The sequence below is a fragment of the Mytilus trossulus genome, chromosome 2, assembly GCF_036588685.1.
Source record: "Mytilus trossulus isolate FHL-02 chromosome 2, PNRI_Mtr1.1.1.hap1, whole genome shotgun sequence".
Lineage (NCBI taxonomy): Eukaryota > Metazoa > Mollusca > Bivalvia > Mytilida > Mytilidae > Mytilus > Mytilus trossulus.
Window position 1 is genome coordinate 8,501,523 of NC_086374.1, and position 24,519 is coordinate 8,526,041.

At 31.9% G+C, this 24,519-nt stretch overlaps 2 protein-coding genes across 2 annotated transcripts in view; one reads left to right on the forward strand and one right to left on the reverse strand.

Annotated features, from left to right (window-relative positions):
- LOC134706424 (26S proteasome regulatory subunit 8) overlaps positions 1-11,739 on the reverse strand; it is a 37,418-nt gene extending 25,679 nt beyond the window's left edge. Inside the window, exons 1-5 of the mRNA XM_063565344.1 lie at positions 11,634-11,739; positions 6,924-7,001; positions 6,658-6,727; positions 3,046-3,143; positions 1,471-1,596 (exon numbers count right to left, since the gene is read on the reverse strand). Coding sequence (XP_063421414.1) covers positions 1,471-1,596; positions 3,046-3,143; positions 6,658-6,727; positions 6,924-7,001; positions 11,634-11,684 — 423 coding nt within the window. The 5' untranslated portion in view covers positions 11,685-11,739. The remainder of the gene's footprint in view (positions 1-1,470; positions 1,597-3,045; positions 3,144-6,657; positions 6,728-6,923; positions 7,002-11,633) is intronic.
- LOC134706423 (chondroitin sulfate glucuronyltransferase-like) lies at positions 11,711-23,856 on the forward strand. The gene is made up of 6 exons (XM_063565343.1): positions 11,711-12,637; positions 15,359-15,484; positions 15,900-16,039; positions 18,101-18,219; positions 18,847-18,960; positions 21,607-23,856. Exons 1-6 carry the CDS (start codon positions 11,891-11,893, stop codon positions 22,701-22,703), a joined length of 2,343 nt encoding a protein of 780 aa, XP_063421413.1. The 5' UTR covers positions 11,711-11,890; the 3' UTR covers positions 22,704-23,856.
- The last annotated feature ends 663 nt before the right edge of the window (positions 23,857-24,519 follow it).

The following is a 24,519-nucleotide window of genomic DNA, read 5'->3' on the forward strand; positions in this document are numbered from 1 at the left end:
CATGAAAATGAGGTCAAGGTCAGATGACATCTGCCCACTAGACATGTACACCTTACAATCATTCCATACACCAAATATAGTAGACCAATTGCATAAAGTATGAGAATAAAAGACCAAAACACAAAAACTTAACTATAACCACTGAACCGTGAAAATGAGGTCAAGGTCAGATGACACCTGCCAGTTGGACATGTACACCTTAAAGTCCTTCCATACACCAAATATACTAGCCCTATTGCTTACAGTATCTGAGATATGGACTTGACCACCAAAACTTAACCTTGTTCACTGCTCCATGAAATGAGGTCGAGGTCAAGTGAAAACTGTCAGACGTGCATGAGGACCTTGCAAGGTACGCACATACCAAATATAATTATCCTATTACTTATAATAAGAGAGAATTCAACATTACAAAAAATCTGATTTTTTTTTTCAAGTGGTCACTGAACCATGAAAATGAGGTCAAGGACATTGGACATGTGACTGACGGAAACTTTGTAATATGAGGCATCTATATACAAAGCATGAAGCATCAAGGTCTTCAACTTTCTAAAATATAAAGCTTTATAGAATTAGCTAACGCCGCCGCCGTAGCCACCGCCGTAGCCACCGCCGTAGCCACCGCTGTATCACTATCCCTATGTCGAGCTTTCTACGACAAAAGTCGCAGGCTCGACAAAAACTACTTCTGTAAGAAATCAAAAAAAATATTTGCCAGTGACTTTAGCTTATAAGGACCATTATAGTGTAATATTAAGTAAAGAATCTGACTAACCTTATTAGGTAAAATGTTGTAGTGTTATGTGAAGAATCTGACTCACCTTATTGAGCAATATTTTGTAGTGTTATGTGAAGAATCTGACTCACCTTATTGGGTAATATCTTATAGTGTTATGTGAAGAATCTGACTCACCTTATTGGGTAATATCTTATAGTGTTATGTGAAGAATGTGACTCACCTTATTGGGCAATATTTTGTAGTGTTATGTGAAGAATCCGACTCACCTTATTAGGTAATATCTTATAGTGAAATATTAAGTAAAGATTCTGACTAACCTTATTAGGTAATATTTTGTAGCGTTATGTAAAGAATCTGACTAACCTTATTAGGTAATATTTTGTAGCGTTATGTAAAGAATCTGACTAACCTTATTAGGTAATATTTTGTAGTGTTATGTAAAGATTCTGACTAACCTTATTAGGTAATATTTTGTAGCGTTATGTAAAGAATCTGACTAACCTTATTAGGTAATATTTTGTAGTGTTATGTAAAGATTCTGACTAACCTTATTAGGTAATATTTTGTAGCGTTATGTAAAGAATCTGACTAACCTTATTAGGTAATATTTTGTAGTGTTATGTAAAGATTCTGACTAACCTTATTAGGTAATATTTTGTAGTGTTATGTAAAGAATCTGACTAACCTTATTGGGTAATATTTTGTAGTGTTATGTGAAGAATCTGACTAACCTTATTAGGTAATATTTTATGAAGAGCATAACTGTCATTTCTCAGCGCCACTCTACAGTTTGGTGTTACATCATTGATGTCAATGTTTTTGTCCAAGTCTACAACAAACTTTCCTTCTGGATGCACCTGAAAAAAGAATGTATAAATGGCACTGTTTACTTTTGAATGCCCAATGTAATAACTTGCAATGGATTAAATCCATTGCTTACTTAATCCATTGCTTACATATCTATTGCTTAATGGAATTATAAAAGTTTCTACCTTGAAACAATTAAAATGTAAATGTGTTAAACAAAATTTGTTTTGTGAGTACTCAAACTTCCCTGAGCATCTTGTAAGTTGTACTTGTTAAGAGACAAATGGTCTTTCCTGAACAATCTGAAAGTTTACCACGTTGATTTGTTCTAAAGACCACACTGTATGACAATTTTTTTTTCATATACAGGAATACAACCTTACAGCTAATGATTTGTTCTATAGTTTGCTTATATGAGGGTGTTATATATATCATTTGAATTTAAGGCAAGTCACAATTGTGCACAACTACGCTGTCCTTAACCATTTAGTGTATATGGTTGCCTGTTATATTATTTCAAATCAAAGCAAATCAAAAACATGCATGATTATTCTGTCCTAAACCATTAAGTATTGTTAAGCATATTAGGTTGTATTTCTTTACTGAAATAGAATAAATTCAAAACAGTGTGGCTGTGGCTATTGATTGACAGATTAAATTCATCCATTGACTGGGACAATTTATGTGAACGTTTGTCTGTAACGACCACTGTTCACGACGTACCTATGATAGACATTTAAACTGTGGGGTCACCAAAGGTTTCTAAACGCCTTTAATTATAAAATAATTCGAAAAATTAATCAGGAATAATCTTTATGTTTTGATTTATATAATTGATATAAATCAAAACATCGTGTTATTTCAGATTAATTTTTCGAATAACTTTATTTAGGTGTTGAGAACCTTTGGTGACCCGTAAGTTAAAGAGTCTTTTAAAAGTGCATAGTGAACACTGGTCGTTACATACAAACATTCACCTAAATTGTCCTAATCAATGGATGAATTTAATGTGTCAATCAATGGCCACAGCCACACTGTTTTGAATTTCATTCTAAGTTCTTTGTCATACAAGGTGGTCTTATTATGTGAGTGCTTGCACATGTTTGTCATAGATGACTGAATTGTTATCGTTTAATAACTTATTTAGCATGTTTAGGGGATTTTTGTTTGTTGTTAACTGTCTCACAGCTAAACACATGCATGTCATTAACAAACTATGTGTGAGAGAAATCTGTTCATCACAAAAAACAATTATTACCAATTTGTCAATTTAATGGCAATTCTTTGCTATTTGTTGCATATTAATTTTTCAAAAGGACCAATGTTCTTTACTACTTTTTTGGAGCCTAGTTTACTACTGGCATTGACTTTGACTACTTGTTCATTAAAACATACTGGCTCTTATCTTTATTTTGATTGTTTGTCATTAAAGTTGTTACTGCCATTGTATTATGTAGATAATATCACTAGACATATGTTGAGATATCAATATTTTATACCTTAACTAACACTTTTTTCTTGTCCATTGCTTTAACTACTTCACCAACATAGGATCCTTGTTCTTGTAGAAGTTGTAATTCTTCTCTCAACATTCGAACTACAGTAAAAAAGTTTAAGCCATTTGAATTTCAAATCATTTGATAACATTCATTGACATTGTGAAATCAATATACTTTATTACAATTCTTTTAAATGTTTATTAACAAAAGAAGAAAACTTTTAATATATAGGACTAAGGTCACCTTTAATGAGAGACTGTATTATGTCCTTAAATCTGTTTTTTTTTTTAATTTTGTTATCTTTTTTCCCTCAACCAGCACTGCCTAGTTTATGTTGAGTCAGAGGTTTTAATTAAAAAATATAAAATATGTGTAAATTAAAGAAACTTATAAAAGTAAACTTATTATCCTCATGCCATAAAACTTATTTCAACAAAACAGCAGCTTAGTGGTCATTAAACAAAACAGACTGTCGAGATGTCTCCCCTGTCTGCAGAAAACTAACAACTAGAGGCTTTCAAGAGCCTGTGTCGCTCACCTGTTATCTACTGTTTTTTTTTTTTAAATGTTAAAATCATAATTAATGGTTTAATTTGGCCCAGTAGTTAAAGTAAACGTAGGTCCTCCTATTGTCCATATCATTATTTAAATAAGTTCTCTCAATTTGGCCTAGTAAATTAAGTCGAGAAGATTACAAAAATTGAATATAAAGGGCAATAACTCCTTAAAGGGTCAATTGACAATTTTGGTCATATTGACTTATTCGATGTTCGTGCTTTGCTGAATCTTTAACTGTTAAATATAATAATTTAAAATAGCAGCCAAAAACTGCAAAATTTACTTAAAATTATCAATTCAGGGGCAGCAACCCATCAACCTGTTGCCTGATTCATCTGAATATTTCACAGCGGATAGATCTCAACCTGATAGCTCATGTCAGATTTACTCTATTTAAAATGCTTTAATCTCTGAACTTTACCCCTATGTTCTATTTTTATCCACGTTGGTTAGTTGGCAGGGTCATCATACACTTTTTTAAACAAGATACCCTAATGATGATTGTGGTAAAATATATTTAAGTTTGGCCTTGTAGTTTCAGAGAAGATTTTTGTAAATGGTGATGGACGGAGAAAACCTCACTTTGCAAATCGGACCAGGTAAGTTATTTTTTACTTTGATGAACAGCAAAATTGGATATTTATTCAAAATCACTTAAACATGACCTACTTGGGTAGGACCTGGAAATTCTCCTCAAACTGATATTTACAACTTTATAGAAAATGTCATTTATCAATTACAAATAGTTCCCATCAAACTTCACATTGAACAGTACTGTCCAGTATTAATTCAAAGTGTCTAGACTATGTATGACCTAGGGCATAGGGCCTTAAAATAGTTGTAAAACTGATATGAACAACTTCATAGAAAATGACATTGATCTATCGCAAATATAACATTAAAAAGTACTTCCCGCTGTTAATTTAAATTCTCTTGACTATGTGTGACCTAGGACACAGCGCCTACAAATTCTCGTATAACTGATATTTACTGATAGCCATGCAACTTATAGAAAATATCTTTGATCTACCATAAGTACATGAAGTAGTTTCTTTCAATCTGCAAAAGCAGTAAACTTAACAATTGTTGACCCCATTGTCTCTGGAAAAACAACATCTATGTCTCGCATTCTATGATTGTTGTTGCAGGCAAGACAAAAAAACTGTCCATAAACAGGGTAACTTTGGCATTGAATTACTGCAATTGTAATCATATCTTCCAAACGGTTATATATTTCCGGCAAATTAAATTTTTCCAGACAATGTCCGTCTGGGATAAGCAAAAATCAGTCATCTTACTTTTCAAGAGACAGTCATTTTATCATGGTTCACCAAAAAAAATTGGGTGTTTTTGCCATCTTTTTGACCCGACCTTTAGATAACAGCCAAACATTTCGGGTCATAAAAGTGACATGATGTATAAATAGCATCAAAACAAACCCTACTATAATACCTTCTCACTATAAATCAAGGTTAATTGTTGATGGACAGCTGAACTTTACCTGTTCAGTTGACAGGTAATTATATAAACTGTAGATTGCACCAGATATTGATTGGTCTATTCAAAGATATTTTCTTACATTTCAGCAGTTAACCACCAATTTCTTTATTCAAAAAGATTAAAATTATTAGCATACGTTTACTAAAGGTTTATAAATATGATTTTAATTTTACCATTGTCAAGTCAACATCCGGTAGTACAAAAATGTGTTTTTCAAAAACAAAATAAAAATTTTTGACAACATTATTTTGCACAATTAAAGAATCTAACGCAGATATTAGTACATTGATGTTTCACACTTCCAAAGATGCACTGCCAATTAAAGAGTTTATGTCAGAACTTCGAATTTGAATCAAAGAAAGTTTAATATCATATTTTTCTTTAAATGTCATTCATTGGGATGGCCAACTGATTACCATAATTGCTTGGCTTTTGTCTATTTAGTCTCAAGGGATTAAAATCGGGGTAATAATTAAAATGTATGGCTGGCTAAAAATAACTTTGGAAGCCCTGTTTGTAATAGATATCACATTGTCACGCTTTTTTATGTCCCCTTTTCTCCATTTCTACTTGGTTTAATCTTCACTTTGGATGTAAACAGCTAATTATCAGTAGTAATCACCTCCCTTAATTCTATCATTTTAAACAATTTTCAGACTACTTTCAACAACTATGGCTCTCACCTTAGATGTTCACAGCTGAAAAATCTATTAAATTATAGAATAAAATACTTCCAAGAGTGCAGCCTGATATGACAGTAGAGGTCACACCCTAAACAGTGGGGGCAAGTTTGGACACTATTCAAGCTTGATACTGTTTGAATTTGGATTGTAATCAAATTTTTGACATAATATAGATTTCTGTCACAAAAATAAATGTGGTCAAAGATCTTGAAAATTTTAAATTGGACATTTAATTTGCCTATTATCTAAAATCTAACAACATGGTTAGCTTCAGCATGTAAAAAACACCAAAAATTTAATTTTAGTTGAAATATAACATGTTTAATGTTGGACCTTTCAAACCATGTTTATATATATTCTTATTTGAAAACAGGGCCCAAAATAAATAAAAAGAGAATGTGTTACAATGGACACAGATAATAGGGACACAGATAATGACCCCACTTGCATACACCATTCTCAAAGGGACATCAAGAACGATAAAATTGATGCTAACCAACTTTGTACTTGATTGGAGTTTTGTGGTAATAATAATAGTAATAAGTATTGTGTATAGGTTTCATAATGTTTGGTTGGGGCAAACTTTAGTAAGAGAACAGAAACTAACATTTTGCAACTTTTGCATTTATAAAGGGGCATAACTCAAGAATGGTCAAAGGGAGGCCATAAAAGTTCAAACTTGGTCTGTGTTCTGTGGTATAAATAAGCATTTGGTATAAGTTTCATAACATTTGGTTGAAAAGAACTTAAGTTAGAGAATGGAAACCAATTTTGGGACATATAGACAGACAAGGGTACAACTTAATGCCTCCTCCGCTACGGCAGGGGAATAAAAATCTACAACAATAAGATTCAGCATATCATAGATTACCTTTTGCATTCAATTCATTTCTTTGGGCCTCTAATCTTCTTAAATTCTGTGTCTTTTCTGTATTTACTAACTGTGAAGAAAAATATTTCATTTGTATCTAATCAAATACATCCTAATTATGTAGCTGATTATATGGTATGGCTTTTGTTAAATTTATAATTGTTAATGTCTGCATCATTTGGTCTCTTGTAGAAAGTTGTCTTATTTCTAGTAATGTAATACTGTTTGATTCAATACTTTTGTCTTTTAGTGACTACATTTGTTACCTGTAAATCTTCAATTTTACTAATGTAATACTGTTTGATTCCTTCATGGTTCACTGAACTGTCATCAACTTCCATTTTCTGCAATGAAAGACAGAAAGTTATATACTATATATAATAGTTGTTATATATTATGCTACATTGCATGCAGTACAGGCCAAAAATAAATGCATTTAAAGATAATTTTGTAATTCATTCTTGCCACATGTTTATAAGTTAGACCTAATTTATTTATGTTTAAAATTATGAACAACCTAAGATGATGATTTGAGTGTCAATTGTAGTCAATAACAAGCTACATTTGCAAAGTCTGAGTCTTCACACTTAACCACAAGATCACCAGTCCAGGCTTGTAAAATTCATTTAGACTTGTAAAATTCTTTTCTTCCACTCAGGCTCCAGACATTGAACAGAATCCAACAAAAATCATCATAAATCACTGGGGTAAAGCTGATGACCGTAACTGCATTCACGGTCATCCCAAGATGTCGGACGAAATATTAGGTCAGTTTCTGTATTGTCTGTTTAAGTGTTTCTATATCATTTTCTTTACAAATCATACATTGAAACGATGTAAATTTATAAAAGAATCACTCGGAAATCACTAATTACTTCCGAGAAAAGTGCAAGAAACGGGAAATTCGATTTGAAAAAATCGTAAAGATGACCGTAAATCATAATCAAAATATTTTCAAGATGACCGTAACATAAAACAAGGATGAACGTGATTGGTAAAAAGATGACCGTAACTTGTAAAGGATGACCGTAATTTGTAACTAAAAACTGACTGTAATTTATGTAGGACGACCGTAACTTTTATAGGATGACCATCAATTTTAAGAAATATCCGTATTGTATTCAAAGCTTTTTTATTGAGTTTGTCGATCTCAATTGGGGCTCGGTTAGCGGATATAAATATGTTTCATAAATTTCTTTTTTTAAACTATAATATAATTGGCCGTATTTTGGATTTATGACAGTGATAGTTAACTTGCATATTTCTCGTAAACAATGAAATATTTATTGAAAACGACGTTAAAATTTGACAGCGATATGACGAAAATTTTAAGAAATATGAATTTGTCCCTAATACACGGATGCCTCATCTACACTATCATTTTCTATGTTTAGTGGACTGTGAAAATGGATAAAACTGTAATTTGGCATTAGAATTAAAAAGATCATACCATAGGTAAATTGTGTACTAAGTTTCAATTTTATTTAACTCTAAGCGGACGAACGTACGCACAGACAAGAAAAACTTAATGTCAATAAATGGAGCATTAAAAACATTAATAATACATTCGAATATTAGGTAATCGAGCCCATGTGTATGGTTTCAGAGGAAGCAGATTAAATTCTTAATTTGTCTTGATATCAATCTAATTGAAATGTTGATCTCTGATTACGTTATAGCTCATATGCAGTATATAACGTAATCAGAGATCAACATTTCAATTAGATTGTCTTGATATATGCAGGCGGAGACACTTTTGAAATAGAACAAAAGAATCGAAGCTCTTTGTTTATCGAGAACGCTCTTTGTTTATCGAGAAAGCGATAAATGTTTACTGTAATGTTTGATATAGTAACAAAATCATGAAAAAAAATCCCCAAAACAGGTAGCGATTGTATCGGAAAGAGAAAGTCGAGTGCACCTTTTTATGTTAGGGCATGTTTGGTGTATATTTTGTCTTACAAAGCAAGAGTATTTGATATAGCATCTCACTTCAGATTCTATCATTTTTATATATCAAAGCTGCAGGTTGATTTTATAACGTCAAAAAACAACAGTACTAAAAGATGAAATATATGGGTCAAGTGAAATACCTTTCTAATGAATCACAAAAACAGAGTAGGTGTGTTCGAATAGCTATTTTTTCTAAAAGTACCTGACGTCAGTCTTTTAATTTGGATGATGAAAATGGATATCTTCGAAAAAATATGACTTTCTTGTGTGTGATAACTAGGGTTTATAATCTTCAACCACTGAAAATGTTTAGTCGGCCCTTCCACGGCACGAAATATTGAATTACAATTTATTTAAATGCTTAAGAATTTTCCAAAATTCCACCGGACATCCGAACAGACAATATCTTTAAGTTGAATCAATGCAGACAAGATCATTAACTGATGCTCATTAGCTAGTAGATACATTTGTCTTTTAAGATATAACTGATATATAACGATCGTCCGATCGTAATGGTACTATGTGGATGAATTTATCAGTTTTCAAGAGCAAAATTGGCAGAGCGTCATCCCTACAATGGCCAGACCATTTCTACGATTGTGAGCATGAACTGGCGTAATGGGGAGACAATTTTGAAGAAGTAGAATCCTGACTGTATGAATAACATTTCTATATATATACAAATTGACAACGTTCCGCCTTGTGATACGTATAATATTTTCAAAATATTTCTGTTATTTTATTTGCACAACAAAATGGAAGACGATATAATATCAATGGGTTTACATGCATTGAAATTTTTAAAAATGTGTATTTATTATATGTCATTAAAAGGAATCCTAGAAATAAAAAAAATCTTTTGTCGAGCAGTTGGAGGCTGTGCACCGCATTTTTTTCATTATACTTGTGAGGTGTCATTTTATCGCGCTTTTGTAGCATGTCATTTTGTAAAGTATTTTAAACATTAAACCCTCTACTGTAAAAAAAAAAAAAAGATACACATGGCAATCTTTGCATTTGAAGCACGACTTATTTTCTTCTAACTATAGGATAATACTCTCATATTAATATGTGTATACCAACACGATTAATCATTTGATACAAAAAGGTAGTTATAGAAATACGGATATTTCTTAGAATTGAGGGTCATCCTTTAAAAGTTACGGTCATCATTTACAAATTACGGTCATCTTAAAAGCAATTACGGTCACCCTTGTTATGAATCGCTGATTCTGTTACGGTCATCTCGATTGTGATTTACGGTCATCTGAGCGATTTTTTCAAATCGAATTTCCCGTTTCATGCAAATTTCTCGGAAGTAATCAGTGATTTCCGAGTGATTCTTTTATAAATTTATATCGTTTCAATGTATGAATTGTAAAGAAAATGATATAGAAATACTTAAACAGACAATACAGAAACTGACCTAATTTTTTGTCCGACATCTTGGGATGACCGTGAATGCAGTTACGGTCATCAGCTTTACCCCAGTGATAAATGGAGCTTCAGGTTTGTGGATTCAAAAGTCAGTGGTGAAGACTAGTAAAAAATATTATCTTAAAGCACATACTATTAATGTCATTAAAAATGTCATAAACCAGTAACCAGGAACATATTTCTCATTTAGTAAATTGCTTTGCTGAGCACAGCTGGATATCACTTCAGAGGTCCAACCTAGAACAGTTGGGACAAAATTGGACACAATATTTGTGCTTGATATAGGTATAAATTTGGATTAGAAATGTCATGATTCCATTGATGAGGGTAGTAGTTGTCCTTTCACGTCAGGCGTCAAATAGTCATTTTCGGCTTCTATAAGGGTCAAATTAAATTGGTTAAAATTTTACTGTGATTTGTCAAAATATCCTTGTCGTGATTCCTCAGAGGTCTCAAATAATTATTGTTACCTTCATTTTTGGAAAATAATTAACATGTTACAACAAAATCAGTCGATGTTTATATCGTCTTAAAGAAAGAGTTTATTTTATCGTCATACACCAAAAATTACCTTTAATGTCATTTGGCAAAATTTTTTATCGTTATTCGTCATGAAGGTACCCCATTACGGTATCCGGATCATTCGCCCTGATTACATATTCGCCCTAGGTTCGTTCGCACTGAGTTTGTTTGCCCCGATAGTCCGTTCGCCCTGGGTTCGTTCACCCTATATTCATTTATGATTGTATATATATGTTACATATATAAATATAATATTAAAATTTTTGTATATCTATTAAATTTATTTTCCAAATTTATATTAATTAAATAAAATTCTTGGATACATTGTTATACTTTATCTGCTTTATTTTATAATTATTTTTAATTACTGTTGATTGACTGTCGTAACAGCAAGACAACGTCATAATAACTTAGTCTTTAGTAAACAGAAACTTATATTTCCTAGTAACGTAATAACATACAGATACAAACTTAATCCTCAATACAAGTAACAATATCCTTTAGTACTGAAATTAGCTTTAGACAAGTTAACATGATGTACATCGTAAATATTTGACGAAATTGTTGACTGACTTCAACACATTTAATCATATACACTCAACGCAACATTATACTAAAAAATAAAATTAGGGCGAACAGATATTAGAGCGAACACAAACTAGGGCGAACAAGAATCAGGGCAGACGGACCCAGATTCCCCCATTACCACCCTTATTGTCTATTGATGATTGAGTTGAGGTCCCAATCATTGACATTGTAGTTATAATCAGAATAAGCAATTTATTGGGCTGATAATGTTGAAGCGATTATGTCTGAAACAACTGCAAATTCATTAATAAATTAAAACCTTTTGTTAAGAATATTGTGTGTAATATTTACACCACATAAAATGAAGCTGATGGTGAAAGACTAAAGTCGTAAAGAAAAATCTTTTAGCGCAGTTGGTCACGGGTCGCTTACTGACAAGGGTCAGTCTATCATTGTCTGGTGAAGACAACGTTATGGGAGGGAAAACATGCTTTTTGAAAAATTGTTCGATAATTTGTCGTTAGTTGGTATTTTACCTGATCCATTTTCGCTGAGTAGTTATAGATCTTGGTTGATTTGCTCTTCATAACAACAATTAAATACGGCGTCTAAAAGCGTCTAACTGATCTACACATTAATCAATGACGTATTTAACACAGACACTTGTAATTTGAGATACTTTGAAGTACTTTAACTTAGGAGAGGTGTTATAAAAGTATGGTATCCAAATTTTAAACAAGCCAGATAGTTCTGATTGCCAAGAGAACAAATAAGTGTTTCCCAATTTCTCGAAATGTCATTGTTGGGGAGGAACAGCTTTGTTAGATCATGTATACCTGTTTTGATAGGGATTTGCATGGGTATAGCCCTTAATATGATGGTGGCACCATTTCTTGATGATCTCTGTGATCCCATAGATACAAAAGATACAGAAAGTTTAATTAAATTACGAGAAACAAAGATGATCCATGAGTTAGATACTAAAAACAAGGACCAAGAACCAGGAAAAGGTGAAGCGAATGACCAAGAGACTGAATCAGACGGGAATGATTTCTACATTCATGAGCAAAAATATCAGCGTGAAGAAATAAAAGATGGTAAAAAATTTGTTCGTCCAAGATTTGCGTCAACTGAACTTGGTATAAAAGAAAAGCTGTTTGTTGGAGTACTGTCAACTCCTCACACAGTCAATTCATTTGGAATGGCACTGAATAAAACATTTGCACACTATGTCACAAAAACAGTTTTCTTTACAAATGGTAAAAGTGGAATGCCTCCCCCTGGGATGCAAGTCATTAGTTTTCCTGATCAGGACAATAAGAAACTACCAATACATGCACTTAAATACATAAAGGAACATTATGCAAGTACATTTGATTACTACTTGTTCATCACTGATCGTACTTATATAAGAGGAGAAAAACTTTATGAACTTGTTGGTCACATCAGTATCAGTGAAGAGGTACATATGGGAGCCATATTACATAGAGGTGACCAAGGAGACATGTGTACACTTGATGGTGGTATTATTCTTTCACAGGTAAATGTAAAATTGAGAAAGGAAATGGTGAATATGTCAAAGCGACAACCACCCGACCATAGAGCAGACAACAGCCGAAGGCAACCAATGGGTCTTCAATGTAGCGAGAATTCCTGCACCCGTAGGTGTCCTTCAGCTGGCCCCTAAAATATGCATAATAGTACAGTGATAATGGACGTCATACTGAACTCCTAATTATACACAAGAAACTAAAATTTAAAATCATACAAGAATAACAAAGGCCAGAGGCTCCTGACTTGGGACAGGCGCAAAATTGCGGCGGGGTTAAACATGTCTATGAGATCTCAACCCTCCCCCTATACCTCTAGCCAATGTAGAAAAGTAAAAGAATAACAATACGCACATTAAAATTCAGTTCAAGAGAAGTCCAAGTCCGATGTCAAAAGATGTAACAAAAGAAAATAAATATAATGACAATAATACATAAATAACAACAGACTACTAGCAGTTAACTGACATGCCAGCTCCAGACCTCAATTAAACTGATTGAAAGATTATGTCTTCATCATATGAATATCAGGCACAATCCCTCCCATTAGGCATGTTAGGGGTTTAGTATCATACTGTCATAAAATATATGAGAAGAACATAACCCGTGTCATGCCAACAACTGTTTTTTTAGAAATAAATGTGTTTAGTTCCGATGCAAAGACCCTATCAGTGAATCAATATTAAAGCCAAAATATGCAATCTTTATTGACCTGACAACAGTGTTGTAACTATATCCCCTTCTAATAAGTCTATTTAAAGGTTTTGTTAGTTTCTGAGGAGAATACTGACATTTTTGTGCTTTATAAAGAATATTTCCATAAAAAATTGGATGTGAAATACCTGAACGTATAAGATGTCTGCATGTTGAGTTATATTTACGAATTATTTCCTTATACCGGTGATAAAATTTAGTAAATGTTTTGACCAGTTTGTGATATCGAAAACCCTGGTGTAATAATTTTTCAGTAATACATAAATTTCTCTCGCTAAAATCTAATACGTTGTTACATACACGAGCGAATCGTACAAGTACAAGTACATGCATTTAGACAAGGTTAGTTAGACAAATAAATCTTTAATAATTATATATATTGACATTATATCAAACATAACTTTAGATTAGACTTTCAAGAGCAAAAAAGCAATAAAGGACAACCAAAAAGAGTTATTGATACATGTACATTGTTAACAAAGATTTGTTCTGCCTAACAGAAGATCAACTGGGATTTTTATTCAAACAATGTCATTAAGATTATAATAGGCATTTAAACTTATACTTCTGTACATTTTGTACATGTATGATATTTCAGAACATTCACAAATGGTAGAGTTTAGACATTCAAAATCCTTGTTGAAAAGATATGAGACCTTTTTCAGAGTTCGTGAACAGTGGTTGACCTCAGAATTTTACCACCAAAATTTTGCATCTATAGGACTGACACCATTTTAACTAGTATTTTTCAATAGAATAAATATTGAGGACCAGCAGATTTTCTTCAATGACCACCAGGGAAAAAATATTTCGTAAACTCTGTTTCTTCTGAGATGCACACAGCTGTCTGACTCAAAAACAGAGAATCAGTGTACATGGGTTCATTGGTCTGGTTCTAGTACATGCCCCTAAAACATATTGCCATGTTTAATTTGGTAACAAGACTACGTCCTCTATGTTGAACATGTCCTCAAGCATAATATTTGACATCTTCATCTTACATGTATCTGATGAATACCAGGGTTTATTTTTACTATTTTTTTACATTTCCACATTAAAGAACTTCATACATGTACCTACATTAAACAAATGTTTACTTTAAATTTGATTTGTGGAGAAAGCCATGAAAGTTTAGAAACTTATTTAAACATGTTAAAGTGTGATCACTTTATGATAGATTACAACATGTACATTGATACATGTAATACAATATCTTAGACATGTTAGATATGACCAAGGTCAAAATCAGCAATTTTATAAAATCACATATCAGTTCAGTGATTATACAGAATAACCGACATTTCAGTCTTCACACAAATAACACCATAAAATCACTACACATCTACAGGCAAATATTCAGTCATCACACAGATGACACCATAAAATTACAGGGATTTTTACAAATTCACTGTAACCAAGGATTTGTACATATAGCATGTACAATGTCAATGAATGTATAGAACAGTAAGATTTACTATACAAATCCTTGCTGTAACCTACATGTATATACTCAAAATTCGAAAGACCACAATATGAAAATAGTCTTTTGATTTTGGGACACTACCTCTAGTTAAAAAAATTCGAGCTTTAGTTTTAGGATAAATGTGGTATACATGAACTTGCCAATGAGTAAACTATCCTACAGAGTATAAATTAATTAACTGTCTAAAACTGTAGCAAGCAATAAAAGGCCAACACTGCCTTCAACAATGAGATAAACAAATATATTGTACATGCTGAGAAATACTACAGTGCAGATTTCATGTCCAACATCATGCCATATTGATAAAGAAATCACCACAAAATGTGACCAATACACATGATGCAAGTGGGATGTTTTGTGCACAATGTATATCTGTTATGAATGTGTTACCACAATAATACTGGTTATTTATGATCAATAAGGAAAACTTTTCACACTGTAACTCTGTTTATATAAATTTATACTAAAAAAATTATTGTAATGATTTCCTATTTTTCATGTTTTTCTGTTTCAGAGTGTTTTGTCAAAAGTATATCCTAAAATAGATTCCTGTTTCTTGAAGTCAGAACAGAACCCAAGCCAAGCATTTGAAGCTTGCATTTTACAAACTGCCAATTCAAAGTGTTCAGAGAAAGGAGGGGTAATTTATGTTTTAGATTCTATGACATCTAAATATTTAATATTTTTATTTTGTTGAATCCCCTATGCCGGGCAGCCTTTTGTTTTAGAAATTTAAGCAATTTAACTACATTTTTATTGTAAATACGTACACCATCATCATCACCATATACAAACAGATTTACAGATAATATTGAAGGCCATACCTAGACCTATAATGGTTTACTTTTATAAATTGTTATTTGAATGGAGAGTTTTCTCATTGGCACTCATACCAAATCTTCTTATATAGATCTATAAGTTTCAGAGGTCCATTAAATACACCTCACAATTATGAAGAATGAGATCCTACATTTACTTCAGTATTATGTATAAAGATATAAACTGTCTTTGTTTTCTTCTATTGTAGTTTAATTTGTAGAATTTATATTTTTTAGGATAAAACCTTTCGATCTTATAAAGTAGATGATTTTGAATTCGAAGATGACATTCCAAGTTTACGTAACGATGCCATGTTTAACAGTTCATTCTCTATATATCCAATGCCAGATGATATATCTCTGTATAAAATACATAGGTTTGTAGCTTGTTATTTATACATTACTTAGTATATTCACAATGATTATGATGATGCCATGTTTTCGTTATAAACAAAAGAATGGTTGAAAATACATCAGTTAGGCAGCTTAATGACACCATAAAAAAACTACACATCCAGAGACAAACTGTAAGAAACAAAACGGTTGCCTCTGCTTGTGAAGCGTTTTGATGGAGTCATCTGTGTAAAGACTGAATGTTTGCATCTAAATGTGTAGTTTGTTTATACCATAAAATCACTACACATCTATAGGCAAATATACAGTCTTAACACAGGGATCTTAAAGACATGAGGCTCGCATAAATTGATACTCAAAAGTATGTTTTGAACATGGGTGTTACATAGCCACCAGGTCTTGAGAACACAGTTTTATTTTACTGCAGTAATCAGATTATTGTTACTTCAATAAGTTCACAGTGTTTTTTAATATACTGTGGATTCATTTATTTTCGTGGGTACCAATTTTCGTGGATTACGAAAAACTTGCATGTTCCTGGGTATTTAATTTCGTGGTTTTGCCATGTCTGCATTTAAGCCTATAGAAAATTTGTTATTCGTTGAACATTTAATTTTGTGGTTCACCTGTACCCATGAAAATTGGTATCCAACAAATAATAATGAATCCACAGTAAATGCTGAAAGAACTAATTTCTGAAATATACTATGATTTTGTTATAAATTGTTTAATTATGAGTTAACTTTCTGAATCAAATGATGTTTAAGGGGGCTCGCCGGTCTAAATCGATTTTTTTTCTTAATAAAGGATTCGCTATATTTTTCTATAAATGAACTTCATCTTATACTTAAAGTCATAAGAAACAGGTGACCGGTGAAAAATAATGTTTTTCCAATTCTTGAACCAATGCATACAAACATCATTAAGTTAGTCTTTTGTGCATGAATTTATCATTTTTTTCATGTAAATTTCGTATGATCGTCAATTTTTTTCAGTGTTGTTGTGAAAATATTGCAGGTAATTGAAGTTTGTGTTTTGAAGCCGAAGTTTATCGGTTGTCACCTGTTTGTTAACAATCAACGAAAAAAGCAACAAAAAAGCATGGAAATTGAGCATGTGTTTAACATGTAAATTCAGATAATAGTTTATTTTAAGGACATCCATGCGTATTGTGATCAATAGATTTTATAAGAGATGGGTCACACTGAGGTCACTTTGCATACAGAAAATATGTCATGGGAATTGCTTCCTGAAAGGAAGCAACTAAAATAAAGTAAACTTCTTCTAAATATGAATAAATTAAAGAATTTTCATCAGAAAAAAAGTATATGTACATAAGTTTTATAATGAAAACTATCCGTTGAGTTATAAAAAAACATATGCATTATTTTTTTAATTTGAAGTTCTATGACTTTAATCGAAAAATTAAATAAAAAAATGTGGTCACCGTTCATTTACGCTCACAATCTGCCTTCCAAAGAAGCATATATTTTTGTAAAGGTACCTTTCTTCTGTTGAACTAATAGGAGAAATAGAGATAATATCGAAATGAAAAAAGAACTAAATTACAGAAATCTATCAAATTTTATAATAAATTAGTTTAAGTTTATTTGAAAATAACAATCAAAATATAGGTCACCGATGAGTTATAAAAGATATTTCAAATTAAATGCTGAAAAATTGCATTTTTGCACCAAAGGGAGATAATTTATGAGTGTTTTCAATGATATATATACATTTTAAAAGTCATCTGGGGCCAAAACTATTTTTTTTAAACGATGTTTGTACCATATGATAAAGTAACAGCTAATAAAGTAAGAAATAGAATTTGCAGTGAAATTTTTTTTTCAGATTTTTTTATTCTAGCCAGCCTTATTGTGGGGATTCAAACTTATAATATTATGTATATAAGAAAGAATTTTAATTATAAAACTCTGCCTAACAATAACTTGCAACACCAATGGCTTATCATGACTATTGTGGTGAGATCCACTGTGATATAACTGATTTTTAAAAAAAATACATTATAGCAAATTGTTTTCGTAGTGTCTTTTATATTGTGATCGATGAATTACTATTTTCAGATATTTTTGTCAGTTGGAAATCAACCTTACTCGTCAAGAAATACAGAAAGCCAAGGACAGTATAATTGGTTTGAGTGAATTTGCACCAGGTGGAAAAGCTTCTCTTCAGTGGCCAATAGGTATGCGGATTCAAACTTCTGTTTTTCACAGAAAGTTAAAAAAGTAATTTCAATGGGTTTTTTTTGTGTGAAAAAAGGGCATTGTATTCAACACATGATGCATTTAATTTTCTTGTGATTTCTTCCATTATTTTATTGAATTTTAAATTCATTGTTTTCCTCCCCTTCACAGAGGTAATTTATCTTGTTTAAAATATCTAACGGATTGAGTGTATCCCTCAAGTGATAGAAAATAGAAATGATGATGCAACTATATATTCCTTTTCTTTTCAAAATCATGAAATCTCAATGCATGCAAAACCTTGGAATGTGTTTTATGAATTGATTGCTTGTTAATGATCCAAGAAAAAGTAAAAAAATAAGCTGTAGGTCAAATTAAGTATATGCTTGAACATTTGAATAAGCCAATAATGTCATGTTTGTTCTATATTATCATTATATGAGAATTTATCAAAAACACAAATTTTATATATCATTCCCAGTACAAAGCGTATTGTATTACCTTCCTTCAAGATAAGGTAAATATGTCTTTGCTTGACCTTACAAAGCAATAAAATGAATACCATCATTATTTTAATAAAATTTTTAATATGTTCAATAATTGATTATGTCTTTTCTACATATCAGGTGTGCCTGAAGCATTTAAACCAAACACCAGATTTGATGTAGTACAGTGGTCCTACTTCACAGATACACATATATATTTTGATGATGACTTTACCAACATTAGACCATTGCAAGGTAACTTCAACTGTTTTACATCTATACTTTAATGATACTTAAATAATCCACCTTTTATTGGAGGAAATAATTATCCCCAATTAATGCAGCACATTATGGGGGACATTGAAATATGTGTGGTCTTGTTAGGGCTCTCTTGTGAACAATTCTTGCCAGATTTTTATGAAATTTATATATCCTAGATTTATATCAGCAATGTCTTGGATGATTTGAAAATCAGTGCAGATCAATTATTTATTTAAAGAGTTATGCCCCTTGGAAACATTAATATATTGACAGGGGTTAAGAAATTTTGTATTATCTCACTAGCCCACGGCTAATTGGTAGCATGATTTTACTAGCCCTGTTGGAAGAACTACTAGCCCAGCAAAACTGACCTGCTAGCCCTAGTATGCCTCACAAATTCAGAGTTTGCTGCAATAACAATGAATTATATAAAGTTAACAATTTTTATCCATTGTACAGTAGATTTGTGCAAATTGGATACCCACAACTTGGCAAAACTATCCAATTACTGGCATTAGCAGATATATTCAATTAATTGATAATTGAATATTCACTGAATATTCTGTAATAATGAGTTACCCAAATCCCGACATGATACAAGTCTTCACCACTGCTATACATGGGTATATAAAGGATTGGTTTTTTTTTACAAGATACATTATCGCTTTGTTTTAAAGAATTATCAGTTGCTTAATTATGTAATGCTCATATTTGTTATCAGTTTATAAAATTCTAACCACAAATATTTATGTAAATAAATATCACCATCAATAGCTTTGGTCTTTTATAATTGTTTTATAAATGAAGTACTGTAATGTCCATATTTACATTTATCACGTAAGCTATTTGTGGGCTATAAATAGATTACAACCTGCGCACAGTCTTTTAACTGAACTGAAATTGTATTTGTTAAAAAAAATTATTTCTTTAAAAATCGAATTCATTTGAATATCAAAGAAGATTATCATGATTTATGAAAATTTATTGCATCAAGTTTACCCTGATGCTTTTTGTTATCTATTAATCATGTATTTCTTTGTCTAATATGTTCTCCTATTTATTTGTATTGTACCGTAGTCCTGTTATATTATGTTGTCATTTCAAAGTTATATTTAACATTGCCATTAAAGTGCAAGGTTTGGCATGCTACAAAACCAGGTTCAACCCACCATTTTTTTCCTTTAAAAATGTCCTGTACCAAGTCAGGAAGATGGCCATTGTTATATTATTGTTCGTTTCTGTGTGTGTTACATTTTAACGTTGCGTCGTTTGTTTTCCTTATTTTTTAGTGTAAATTCACATTGCGATAAGACGTGTCACGGTACTTGTCTATCCCAAATTCATGTATTTGGTTTTGATGTTATATTTGTTATTCTCGTGGAATTTTGTCTGATGCTTGATCCGTTTCTGTGTGTGTTACATTTCAGTGTTGTGTATTTGTTTTCCTCTTATATTTAATGCGTTTCCCTCGGTTTTAGTATGTGACCCCGATTTTGATTTTTGTCCATGGATTTATGAGTTTTGAACAGCGATATACTACTGTTGCCTTTATTTAACTTGTCCCAGACTGTTAATGTTTAGATCATGGTTCTAGAGGCTTCTTTACAGTATGTAAATAATAACAAAATGGCGTCCATAACATTTAACAGTTATATTTGACAAAAGTCAGGTTTCTGCTGTCAAAAAGGATTCACATTTATATTGCCATAAATTATTCAGAAGGAGGTGCAATCAGGTTGCATATAAAGCCTGTACTGATGTACTGATACATCAATATTGAAAGTTCGGGATCCATTCAGAGTTATTTGTTCTATTTTAAAACTTGTACAAAATAAGTTAACATTCTGATGACGTAGTCTGAGTTTCCCCTTTCTATTTTAGAAACACCAAGAATTTTTTGTCACTAGTCCGTCGGGCATATTGGGTTACAAATTTGGTTGCCCGAGGCCTAAATGCTGTAGTCCCGGGCGTCGGGCTAGTGGATTTTTTAACCCCTGATTGAAAATTGCATCATTAGCACTCTAATTTGTACAATAATTAAGGCTTTTCTACCTCAGGAATAGATTACCTTAGTTGTATTTGGTAAAACTTTTAGGAATTTTGGTCTTCAATGCTCTTCGATTTCGTACTTTATTTGGCCTTTTAAACTTTTTTGGATTCGAGCGTCACTGATGAGTCTTTTGTAGACAAAATGCGTGTCTGGCGTATATACAAAATTAAGTCCTGGTATCTATGATGAGTTTATTTCCAAATTTTAGTGAAACTTATATCATAGGTTTATATCAGCTATGTCTTGGAAAAGTTTGAAATCAGTGTTGATCAATTATTTGGAAAAGAGTTAAGGCCCCTGGAAACATTGATTTTATAGAGAATTGCATTGTAAGTTCTCTCATGTGTTCAATTCTTGACAGATTTTGATTATCTTTATACATATAAAATATGTGCAACTCTGGGGACATTAAAACTCTGTTCTTTTATTTAATTTTAACTAAGTGTGAAACTTAATATCATTATTAGTAGTTTTATATAGAGGACACATATTCATTAATGAAATTTTATTTTGTTAATTGATTTTAATGCTTGCAAGATTATATTTCGTTTATGTAATTGTTAACAAACCTTAATATTTCATGGTTTCAGGAGCTGACAAACTAGATATACAAGAAATTCAGCAGATTGCTTTTGAGAGATTAATCAGTATTTATGGTGACAAATTCAAACAGTTCAAACTTATAAACGGATACAGAAGATTTGAGCCTTCGAGAGGCATGGAATACACATTAGATTTAGAGCTATATGGGAAACATAGACATGAAAAGACAGAACAGAAACGAGTTCATTTACTCCGTCCTTTAGGTAAAGTGGAAATTGTCCCAATGCCTTACGTGACAGAAAATTCACAAATACATTTAATCCTGCCTGTGTATGAAAGTGAGATGGGAGATTTTGGGAATTTTATGGAAGGATTTGCAAAGACAGTGTTAGAAACCAGTGATAATTCCTATCTTTATGTTATATTTGTGTATGAGAAAAAGGAGGGAAAAAGTGGTGATCCTTTTGCTGTTCCCAAAACTGTAATAGATTACCATCTGAATAACCACCCTAGTAGGAAGGGAACTATCACATGGAAGATATTAGAGACTTCTGATAAGTCAGAAATAGGTCTACTGGACTATGTTGTCAGAGATTTACAATCGGGAGATCTAGTCAGTGTTTGTAGTATTGGGATGGAAATGGACATTGACTACCTGAACAGAGTCCGTATGAATACCATACCAAATGTTCAAGTCTTCTTCCCAATAAGTTTCTGGCAATATAAACAAAATATGGTGTATCAAAAGCCCCCCTATCCACCTGGTGTTGAGCTTGGTCAGAGATATGGTCATTTTGATGTGGATTCTTATGAACACAGCTCATTTTACATGTCGGACTATATGAACAGTAGGAAACATGTGTCACCAAGTGATTCAAAGAAAACTTCATTGATAGACTTATTCTTAAAGGTTCAAAGTCTCCATGTCTTCAGAGCTGCTGAACCCTCTCTCAGAATTCGTTGGAAATTACTTGATTGTCCAGTTAAAGATGATGATAAGTTACGCTGTAATAAAAGAAAATCAGAAAGTTTAGCTAGCCGTTCACAGCTTGCAAAAGCAGTGTTTGATTACGCTGAAAAGAAACATTTATCTGTAGAAGAGGTTGTCATATCAGCCAAACAGCTTACAGATACCATCCGTTAACAATCTACTTTTTATTAATCAATATATTTTGTTTCTTTCATGTTATGAACATGAGTATAATAAGATGTACATTTTCAATCATCATGATCATGAAACTTCTTGAGAATAGAAGTACATGTACTAATTATAAAATACTTGCTCCCAGCTTTATGCTTTTTTGCCAATCAGCAACAACAAAAATGAAGAAAAAAACTAGATGGTTCAATTGATTCAAACAAAAGTGGCTGATCATGAACTACTAGTACAAAAATATTTTAGAAGTTATAAATAATTTATTTACATATGATTAATAGCATGCTGAAAATACTTGCCCAATTCTTATTGCCAAGCTATGGGTGATGCCCACCATCTTTAAAGGCAAATAAAGACCTGACTGGAAAATTAAAGCCTTTATGAAAAAAAAGTAAAAGACTTAATACATGTATAACTTAAATTACTTTTTACTTTCTTATTTGCATTGCTTAGAGCTTTATGGGAAGTTTCAGCTTTTTTCTCATTTCTGACATCCAACTTCCTTTTTACACTGCTTGGGTCTTTTAGCAGTTTCTTTTTTCTCATTTAATTCTACATAAACAACATGAACAATGAACAAAACATACTTTTTTAATCAAACATGTCCATTTTGACATCAAACCTGCCATTTGTGCAATACAGTTCGTTTATTTCAGTATTAACAGAATTTTATAGTATTGAAAAATGTATCTTTTTCTAAGAAAAGGTTAGAGTGGTTCTTTTTATAATATTTTCAATTTTGTAGTTGATTGTGAGATTTCTAAATATTATTCAGTTATTTTGAAAATCTCACAAATCTATGTCATTCAGAAGTAAAGCGACTACATAAATTATTTACTATTGTTGAATACAATGTACCATTACTCTCAAAACTAAAACCAACTTTGTTGAATATGACAATGTGTTGAAAGTAACAGATAGATCTAAGTTACAAAGAATCTCTAGAATTCATCTACTGAAGGTTTATCATTTTATAGCCAGATATAAATTAGCTTGTAGTACATTAAATGTACCTGCTGGATAAAATCTTGAATGTTGTGCCAAATATACATAGCATATATATACTTACACATTTATTGATGTGCATGTTTTTAAACATGTTATCTTTTAAAACCTTTTAGAATAAAATTGTTTCATTTTCTGAGGTCTTTTTTTATTTCATTCACAATAGTGAGAAATTAAAAGTGTCTTCTGATTTTTAAGCAAAATGGCAGAATTCAACCAGTTGTCAATCTGGGTGGTACAAGTATCACTGAAGGTAAATATGATATCTAATGAAATGTTTCCCTGGAGGTTAATGTGATGACTAGTGATATGTTTCCCTGCTGGTTATTGACACATTGAACTTATAATACAATATATACCTCATCAAAACGATTATGTACAGATATATAATATTTAATCTTTCCTGTATCATTTGTATGGTTAACTTCATCATAATGATGCACAAATAAAAGAAATCAGAAATTACACAGTTATAACACATTACAACTGATCACACCTACCACATAATTCAGGGGCGGATCCAGCCATTTTAAAAAGGGGGGTCCTAACCCAGGACAAAGGTGGGGTTCCAACTATATGTCCCCATTCAAATGCATTGATCGTCGAAAAAAAAGGGGGGCTTCAAACCCCCGGAACCCCCCTCTGGATCCGCGCCTGACATTTCCTCTTAAACAAACAATAAACAACAAAGCTTCAAGTTGTCTTAGGTTTATCCAATGTTTGACAGCCTTTTTATGACATGTTTGGGCTGTTGAACCCATGGACTAAAGTCTTAAAAGCTGGAAAAGCAAACTCAGAC

Excerpts from the sequence above, each read along its gene's own strand:
- LOC134706423 (XM_063565343.1), top strand. The coding sequence starts at position 11,891 with ATGTCATTGTTGGGGAGGAACAGCTTTGTTAGATCATGTATACCTGTT. Across the intron at positions 15,485-15,899 it reads AGTGTTCAGAGAAAGGAGGG|GATAAAACCTTTCGATCTTA; the intron begins GTAATTTATGTT and ends TATATTTTTTAG. Across the intron at positions 18,220-18,846 it reads TTCTCTTCAGTGGCCAATAG|GTGTGCCTGAAGCATTTAAA; the intron begins GTATGCGGATTC and ends TCTACATATCAG.